Source organism: Schistocerca serialis, chromosome 8, assembly GCF_023864345.2.
Source record: "Schistocerca serialis cubense isolate TAMUIC-IGC-003099 chromosome 8, iqSchSeri2.2, whole genome shotgun sequence".
Lineage (NCBI taxonomy): Eukaryota > Metazoa > Arthropoda > Insecta > Orthoptera > Acrididae > Schistocerca > Schistocerca serialis.
Window position 1 is genome coordinate 96919825 of NC_064645.1, and position 9963 is coordinate 96929787.

The 9963-nt window shown below is 36.6% G+C and overlaps 1 protein-coding gene across 1 annotated transcript in view; it reads left to right on the forward strand.

Annotated features, from left to right (window-relative positions):
• LOC126416305 (solute carrier family 22 member 1-like) overlaps positions 1 to 8619 on the forward strand; it is a 253100-nt gene extending 244481 nt beyond the window's left edge. The window contains exons 10-11 of the mRNA XM_050083965.1: positions 7622 to 7791; positions 7928 to 8619. Coding sequence (XP_049939922.1) covers positions 7622 to 7791; positions 7928 to 8012 — 255 coding nt within the window. The 3' untranslated portion in view covers positions 8013 to 8619. The remainder of the gene's footprint in view (positions 1 to 7621; positions 7792 to 7927) is intronic.
• The last annotated feature ends 1344 nt before the right edge of the window (positions 8620 to 9963 follow it).

The following is a 9963-nucleotide window of genomic DNA, read 5'->3' on the forward strand; positions in this document are numbered from 1 at the left end:
GGATATTTAGCAGACTCTCCAGAGCCATATTCCAAGGATGGAATCTACTTGCTGAGAAAGTACTGGGCAAAGTGTACTGACCTAAATGGTCAGTTTGTCACTGACAGTCCAAGAACTTTTCAACTTGCCTTCGTAGGATGTTGTCAGGATATTAAAGGACTACATCATGTTGCAGCCAACTTTGTGTGAGCTATGTTGTGAGTAGTTGTGGACTGGTGTAGAATGCACCTCTTCCAGTTTGTTGCGTAATCCATGCTAATAGCAAATAAAAATGAGGTGCTGTATACCACTAGGGAACTGATACTCATTCCTCTGCTCATTAGTATATTATTGTGCCTAAATCTCTATCCTCTTAGTAAATTTAGGGAATAAAAATACATCATTTTCCTATTCACATACAGGGTGTTACAGAAATGTTAAAATTTGAAAGACTATAGAGGATGCAACTCTGTGTGTTTTAATATAAGAAACCTATAGCTGGAAATGTGCAGTGAAGTATCTGCAGCACTGTGCACTTACCATGAATTTGGTAGATTAAATGACACACTTTAACAGTGCAGTTTGGAAAACATTTATTGAGAGTGAGTACAATCAAGTACTGCAAACTGAATTTGTGTTTTCATTAGTAAATATTTAATGTGACAACTATCAACTTTGACCACATGTGAATCAGTTACATTCATTCCATATGTGTGTGTGTTTTTTATCATGTGCATATTCTTTCTTCATGAGGTTGACGTTGTGTTCAGTTAATGGTTTAAGACTTTGTGTGCTTTGATGTGTTTTCATGAAGTGATGTTCAGTGATCCAAGTTCCTTTCAAAATTTCAGTACATATTAAGATATTTCTTCTCGGACATTTTCGTACAGTACATTCCTACTGTAGGACTCCTTAATAAATCCAACACGAAACAGTACTTCCAGACATTTAAAGAATCATATTCTGTTAATTTTCCATGCATATTAAAATAAAGAAAGGGAAAAAGATTTGCCTTTTGCACAGTGTGTGGATGTGATGTTAATAAGGCATGTGGTGGAAAAAATGACTTAATTAATCATGTGAAGTGTGATAAACACATAAGTTACATTAAATCAAAGGAAGATCAAAAGAAAATCAACACTTTTTATGCCAAGTCTGGGAACATTGACAGTGACGTAATTAGGGCTGAGTGTCTGTTTACTTCCTTTTTGGTTGAACATACTGTGCCCTTAAGTACAGCTGATCATGCTGGTGCTTTATTTAAAAAGATCTTCCCCACATCAAAAGCTGCAAAGAAATATAGCTGTGGTCACAAGAAAATGACATGCATTGTAAATAAAATGGCAGAAAATACATCATCTGAAGTTCTTAAGTGCCTTCAGAATGGACCATTTTCTTTGACAACAGAAGGAAGCAATTATATGAATACCAAATTGTATCCTGTTGTTGTGATATTCTATGGGAAAAAGTAGTGAGCACTATGCTATCCATACCAGCATTAGAGGGGGGCTCAACAGGGTGTTACATTGGTAACCTGATGTTTCCACAGCTGAATTTTCATAACATGTCAATTAAAAAACGCAAAAATGGGGTTTCAGCAACTGAAGGAAGTTCAACCAGGTGTTGCCATGATAGGTTGCATTTGCCACCTAATTAAACTAGCAGCTGAAAAAGGTGATGGTAGATTATCACTTAGAGTGGATGAGACCCTTGTTGATATATTTTATTTCTGAGAGAAGAGTGTCAAAAAAAGGGGGGAGGGGGGAAGGACACCTTCAGAAATTTCAGAAGTTGCACAATAAAAAGGCAAAGAAAATTCTGAAGTGCGGTTATCTTTGGGTAGACGTTTGGCTAGACTGCTTGACCAGTGGGATCTGCTGCTTTCTTTCTTCAGAGAGGAAGTAATATTATGTACAACATTTCCACATCTTTCAAAATACCTAGAGTTGAACAAAGTGGATCCAAAAAGTATCAGAATAAGAGAATTCTTGATTATGTACTTTACATGCTGCTAAAAGAATAGTGTATTCTTCCAAATGTGACAAACCCATCCTAAAAAGTAAGACTTCTGCTGCAACAAGTGAAGAAAAATTGTTAATTTTCCTGTCTTCAAACTAGAACAAGGCCTTTTGCACTTCCCTTCAAGTGACTATTGCTGTATTTGACAAATTGAATGTTGCTGTTCAGACCTATTCCCCACAAGTTCATTTTTTATTATAGCTTCTAATGGATTTGCTAAAGCAGTTGTTCACCAAGTTTGTTAACCCCCAAATTGTCAAAATCTCCTCATTACTTGAAGTTGAGTACAACTTGATTCAAAATCAAAGAAGTGATGATGAGTTAGTTATTAGCAGTCAGACTTCAAATATAGTGAATGATCTCCAGGATACAGATAAATCCTTTTTCTTTTTGTCAGTGCCTGTGACAACATCTTCAACAAGTTTCCGCTCAAGGATGTGTTAAAGCATGCTCAAGCTGAAGATGCACAGTTTTCTTCCATTCACGTCTACATCTATATCATACTTGGCAAGCCACCAAATGGTGTATGGCAGAGAGTACTTTTGTACCACTAACTGAGCCCTCCAACCCTGTTCCGCTCATGAATAGTGCATGGAAAGAATGATTGTCGGTAAGTCTCTGTATTACTCTCTCGAAATTTCAATAGTAAATCTCTCCATGTTGCACTTGTAACATCTGCCAATGGAGTTTGTTGAGCATCTCCATAACACTCTCGTGCTGTATAAACGATCCCGTGACAAAGTGTGCCAGTGTTGGATCTTCTCTCTCTCTCTCTCTCTCTCTATCTATCTCTCTCTCTCTCTCTCTCTTCTATCAGTCCTATCTGGTAGAGATCCCAGATAGATGAACAAAACTTATTGTTTTATATGGTCATTCCACTTAAGGTCGCTCTGGGTAGTTACTCCTAGATATTTTATGGCAGACATTGTTTCCAGCAATTGGTCATCAGTAGTGTAGCTATACAGTAGTGGACTTCTTTTCCTATGTATGCGCAATAGATTACATTTATTTACATTCAGGATCAACTGCCAGAGCCTGCAACATTCTCAGTTCTCTGGAGGTCATTCTGTAAATTATTACTATCTTCTGGCATTGCAATTTTGTTATAGACAACTATATCATCTGTGAACAGCCTTAGAGAGCATTCAGTTCTTTCTACTGGATCATTTGTATATACTGTAACCAATGACGGTCCTATCACACTTCCTTGGGGAACTCAGGAAATTACCTTCACATCTGTCGATTTTGTTCTGTTAAGAGCAACATGTTGAGTCCTGTATGCAAGGAAGGCTTGAATCCAGTCCCAAATCTGCTCTGACACTCGATAAGCTCATACTTTTTTCACTAAACGGCAGTGCGGCATGGTGTCAAATGCCTTCCTGAAGTCGAGGAACACGGCATCAACCTGAGCGCCATTGTCTATAGCACTGTGAGTCTCACAGAGGAGCAGAGCGAGCTGAGTTTCACAGGATCTATGTTAGCAGAATTCATGTTTATAGAGGAGATTTCTCTTCTCCAAGAAAGCCATAATTCTTGAGCATAAAACATGTTCCACAATTCTACAATAGATTGACATCAATAATATAGGTCTATAATTGTGTGCCTCTATCCTACTGCCCTTCTTAAAAATGGGAATGACCTGTGCTTTCTTCCAGTCACTAGGTAACCTTCATTGCTCAATCAATCTATGATAAATTACTGCTAGAAGGGAGCAAGTTCTTTCGCATAATCTTTGTAGAATCTTATAGGCATCTCATCTGGTCCTGAAGCCTTTCCACTACTAAGTAATTGTAGTTGTTTTTCTATTCAGTGATTGACTATCTCAATATCTTCCATTTTGACATTCATATGACAACTGAAAGGAGGGACCATGTGGTGATACAATTTTGGAAGACCGAATTCAATATTGCAGCCTTCTCTCTGTCACCTTCTGTTTCAGTGCCTGTGTGGTCACTGAGTGAATGAATAGATGATTTTGACCACTTACTGATTTTACAAATGATCAAAACGTCTTAAGGGTTTTACTCATATCAGTTGACAAAGTTTTACTTTCAAAGTCATTGAACGCTTCTCTCTTTGCTCTCCTTAAGGTCATTTAGACTTAATTCAGCTTTTGTTTGTCAGCTAGGTTTTTACTTCTCTTGAATGTGAGGTGATGTTCTCTTTGTTTATGTAGCAGCTTTCTAACACAGCTATTATACCATGGTGGGTTTTTCCCATCCCTTCAGACCTTACTTGAAACATATGTGTCTAAGGCATTTTGCACGATTCCTTTTAATTTTTTCCATTTGTTTTCCACATCTTCGTCCTCATCACTGAATATTTGATGCTAACTACTCAGATACTCTGAAATTTGTATCCTGCCACTCCTGCTAAACAAAAATATCTTCTTACCTTTCATAATATTCTTTATGAATCACATAGTCATAGATGCTATCACAGCCTTATGATCACTGATATCTTCCTCTGCGTTAACCGATTCATTATGTTCACGTCTGTTTGTTGCCAGACAGTCTAAGGCTTGTGGCTTGGTTCTTTAACTATCTGCTCAAAGTAATTTTCGCACAAGACGTCCAGAAAAATGTCACATGAATCCTTGTCTCTGGCACCAGTTTTGAAAGCATGACACTCCGAATCTATACCTGGGGAGTGGAAGTCACCCCCTATTTCAACGGCATGATCAGGAAAATTACTAATGATATTCTGCAAGTTCTGTCTGCAGCACTCTACCAGTAGAGCTCCTGACCCAGGTGGCCTGCAAAAGCATCTGATTACCATTTTTGACTGATCTTTGATACTTAACCTCACACAGATTAATTCACAATTGAAATCCATGATAACCACACTAAATTTTATTGAATTCTTTACTCCAATAAACACATCACCACCATTGGCGGCTAACCTATCCTTACGATAAATATTCCAATATGATTTTAGGATTTTGTTGCCATTAATGTCCAGTTTCAACTACCTTTCTGTTCCTAATACTATCTGTGCTTTATAACCTTCAGTAAGTGATACTAATTCATTCTTTCTTGGAAAAGTTTCCTGTCATATTATGCAAGGAAGAGCAGGAAACTGCAGATGAGATGGTGAATGAGCTTCAGAGGCCACTCACAGCTTTTCAGATAGATGACACTTTGGCTGCAAATCAAGATGCTGCTCAGACCATCCATGACCAACGAATCTTTGGAGTGTATTTCTATTTTGAACACCAGGAGCTCTGATCCCTCTTATGACAAAACATTTTCTGAAGACTTTTTGCACGAAGCTGAAAAGGCCACAACTATGACTTTAAAGTCGATCTATCATGTGATTTGCAGTGTGTATTATATTATTTCTTGTCTGTTTTACATTAAACAAGTTTTGTTGTGTAAAGCCCTTCTCAGTTATCATATATCTACTTACTTTATTAAGGAAATCCTGTTGTGTATGCTCCAAACCAATATTCACCAGATGTCATAAACGTGGTGGAAATGATTTCCTGTGGTGAAGTTTGGGATGTGTATCATTGCTTAACACAAGAAAATCATAATACCATGTCATATCTTGGATGTCCTCCACCAAGTGAATAATATGTCTCTTGTGTAATCCAGGATACTGCTTCTTAATGCTGCTGTAGGTTCATCTTGATGTTACTGCATCTCCACTCAGGAATCATGCAATGGTAGAAATAAGCTCCAGGAATTCATGTCCACGCTAGATGTTCACTGGCGAATTACATGCGTAAAATTGAATTAACACTGTCTCATGACTGATGTAAGATTGACTTCGGACTGACCTTAACCATGGCAGCATACAAACTGCCTCTATTTATATGATTTTAAACAGTTACTGACACTGTTACATATTAAATTTGCATATTTAACAATTAAAACTTTTACATACATCTTCCCATATTACATAGAAATTTACATAAGATAAAAGTGAATAATTTCATACAAAGACTGGAAAGAATCTGTTTCTATTAAGACCATAAATTACATGTTTTATCATTGCAACAATATATTTCATTGATTTGCATATATTATTTTACTTACTTAAAGGATAATCACCATATCATTTTCAGGTGAACAGAGGGATTAGTTTTATTGAATGAAAGGCCTAGATTCAATTAATTAAATTTTTTACAAGTACAATTTTACATTTCTACATTGTCATAATTACAATTCCATTAATTAACACCAGTTAAAACAAGATATGCTTAATTCTAACTGAAAAATTATCATGCCATATTTCTATTAGGGACACGATTTGTTTTTAGCTTGAATACATAAAAATAGCTGTCTCTTGATGACTGGAAATATTGGAACTTTATTTGTTAATTATTTCATAATCACAATATAAAAATTATTTCTACTATGTGCCTGAGGTTTCTATAATGTACAAAGTGTGATGGTACATCAGCATTTAATCCAACATGTTTCCTTCATTCTGCATATTGGTGAGGCCCAACATAACCAATGTCAAAGCAATAGCATAAATTAGTGCAAATTACTGACTTGCTGCAAAAGAAAATCTTCAGTGTATTCGAATCCAGATAACCAGAAAAGACAAAATCAAAGCAGCAGTTTAAATTGTTGTAAATCACTTATATTACACATATGCCATCTTTGGGAGAGTTGAGATTAGACTGGGAAAGGATACCGGGTCCCAAAACGTGTTGTGGTATTACACACACCTTTTTATGTTTAATGTGGATTGCTTCTTGATTGTTATGTTCATCAAATCGTTGGCCTATAATACAAGCAGATGTGATTTCATTGAAGTATCCTGTTTAAAGGATTAATTATTGTATTTTGTAGCCCATAAGTATTATTATTTTTGTCAAGCTAGGCTGTGTCAAAAATCATTACATTTTTCTAGTCGTGCTTGAGTTTTAGTGATAGTCTTTTCCAAAAGTTGCAGGTATGTAAGTGCAACAGCAAACCATGTGTTGTCTGATTACCTGTAAGATTCCACACTCCCCTCCAATGGTATCAAATGCTGTAAAGATGCACTCAGAATAATCAGGTACTGTTCCTACTGGCGTTGAACATACAAGGGACTTTACATAACCCCAGAGAAGAAAGTCAAAAGGGGTGAGATCAGGAGAGGGCACAGGCCAAGGGGGTGGGCATCCCCTTCCAACTATTTTCTGCCAGAAGTTGTCTGTAAGATATACTCTGACCTGATGGTCACAGTGCACCGGCGAAAATCATCCTGAAACCACAAACTAGTGCTGAGTTGCAAGGGACCATACTCCAGAAGTTAAGACAAAGCATTATCCAGGAAGTTCAAATACCATGCATCATTCAAATGATCTGGTTAGATGTGTGGTTTAATAAGGTGTTTTTCAAGAAATTCAGCCCAAGTGTTCACTGCAAGTCTCATCTGGGAGTTGCTCATATAGGTGGTGCATGGATTTTTGACAGCCCAGTGGTGGCTGTGGAAACTTTATTTTACATTCCTGCATATAGGTTCCTTATATCGAAACATTAAAAATTTCATCCTCTATAATCTCCCAAATTCTTAAGATGTTATTCTGTAACATCCTGTATGTTTTGTTTTCATACAGAATTTTTATTGTTCATGATTAAGTGAAAAGTAATGTACTGTTTTCAAGGCTTCATTTCTGTTTCAGGAACAAAGAGATACTAAAATGCTATTCCTCTTAGTAGGGATAATTGCAACAGTAGCAACACTTTGTGCTCCATCACTGTCTGAATATATATGTTGTCCGATAGATGTGAAGCAGAACATATTTCCTCCCTTGTGGAGGAAGTGCAGATCTTCTATAATAGACTCACCCCTGTGAGTATTCTTGAGAAATTTTGAGCACATATTGCAAAATATATTTTCTTAGATACCAATATCTTCAGTATTTCATTGTTACTAAATTGTATTTTCTGCTAAACTAACAATCTATTTTTGCATTGCTGTCTTACAGGAGCCAACTATTCCTGGTGGAGAAAACAGAAAGTCACACCAAATATGACTCCTCCCTGTCATACACTCCACTTCAGCCAGGATAATGAGTGCTTTTGCAGAAAAGGATTCCATGTTGTATGATATGGGTTAGCCAACCACAATATTCACAAAGATGAAACTATTTCATGTAACATGATTGTGTGATGCATACAGTCCTACATTTTTTAATCACTTGCAATAAAGTGGAAGCAGATATTTTCTCTACTGTGTAGTTTACTACGTAACTATAAGTGTCATTGTTATAGAGGAAATGGAAGTTTGAAATTATCACAGCTGTTAAATATAACATGCTATGTGGTAGCTACAAATAATTACAAACAGTACTTGTTATTAAATTTTAATGTTTGTACTGAAGAGAAACTACTCACCTAACAATAATATTTTTGTACAAATACCTTGTAGATGCATCATGGATGCCATACACAAAAATGTAGGAACAAATGTCACCATGCTCAAAATCATCTCAATAACCAAAGATTATCTGATTAAAAAAGCATATTGTGTGTATTAATTATTTAACAAAATTTAATGGATTACAGGAGCAGTCTGTGCCGAAGAATTTTCTCAAGAGAATTTAATAAGTACCTAATGTGTATATTATGTAAAGATAATGCATTAATATTGTATCACAGAATTGATGTCAGGACCTCAAACATGAATAAATGACATTTCTTTTACAATAGGAAATTGTAGATTTTTATAACACCAAATACCTCGGCATCATTTTATGGTACTAAATTATGGATTTAAAGATCTTCCTGTGAATTATTGTGTACAAACCCAAAATCCTGTCATTTATAAGTACTTATATAGTACTGGGGGAAATCACACTTGTGTCATAGTTGTCACATGCATGCACAAGAATGTTCCTAGCAGTGGCTAGTGTAATTGCTGATGCACTCTTGTGGAAGTATTTGTGGTGATTATTGTGTCAAAGTCCAAATACAGGCACAACTATAGGCAATGCTAGTGCATGTGGAGTAAAAAGAAAGGCACATTCAAAAAACAGTTGCATGTCAAAATCCCTCATGGCACAGTATACAGCAGGTTCTGAGCTATATAGTAGAAGACAGTGATAACAGCCTTACTACACAATACCTGAAGCAAACAGGCACAGCAAGAATTGGATGCCAAGTACCCACACTTGATTTTAGACCTGCTTATGTATATATGCCTGATGATGGGTGGAACCAATGGATCATGCAGTACTATGGGCATGGCTCAGGGACATGTAGGAATCTGTTTTGGCCTTTTCGCTGTATTTACCTGGAGCAAATGCCAACATTAGGTTTAACTATGGCTGGCATCTTCTGTTTCTGCAATGTGTGCTTGATTGTACTTGGGGAACAAGGAGTTAACACGTATCCCAGCAGCCAGAATCTGCATTAACATCAGAGCTTCTCCAGACCCCCCCCCCCCCCCCTTTTCTTTCATTCCCATTCTTTGTATCTTACAGAAAAGACCACTCAAAAATTCACATTTTATTCCAGTTTTCTCTGATTTAAGGCAAATTTTGCTGGGAAACTATTGTCAGATTCTTTGTAAGTTAAATTTTGACAGTTGGTTAGCTTACCCAAGACAATGCATCACAATCAAGAAATCTTTTTATGATCGTTCATTTGTCAAGAATTAAGTCAGATACAAACTACTTTAATGAAGGATCTCCCTGAGTAGTGGGAAAACGCAGTGGTTCATATGAATGATTTATGCAGTTAGTTGCCCATGGTTAAAAGTAATATTAATGGCAACCACCCATAATTGCTCAGCCAGGTGAGACAGATACCACCACAGGCCAATACAGCAGAGAGTACAGAGATGACACAGGAAGTTTAGCTCATAAGAGTTATAATCACTCAGCTTGTAATATGGAGCCAGTACCCTCTCTGTCATCAATACTTTTGGGGGAAATCTTGGTGCAGTGTAGACATCTTCAGGTTCTTATTTTTAGACCTGCTTATGTATATATGCCTGATGATAAAAGACTTTAAAAGTATC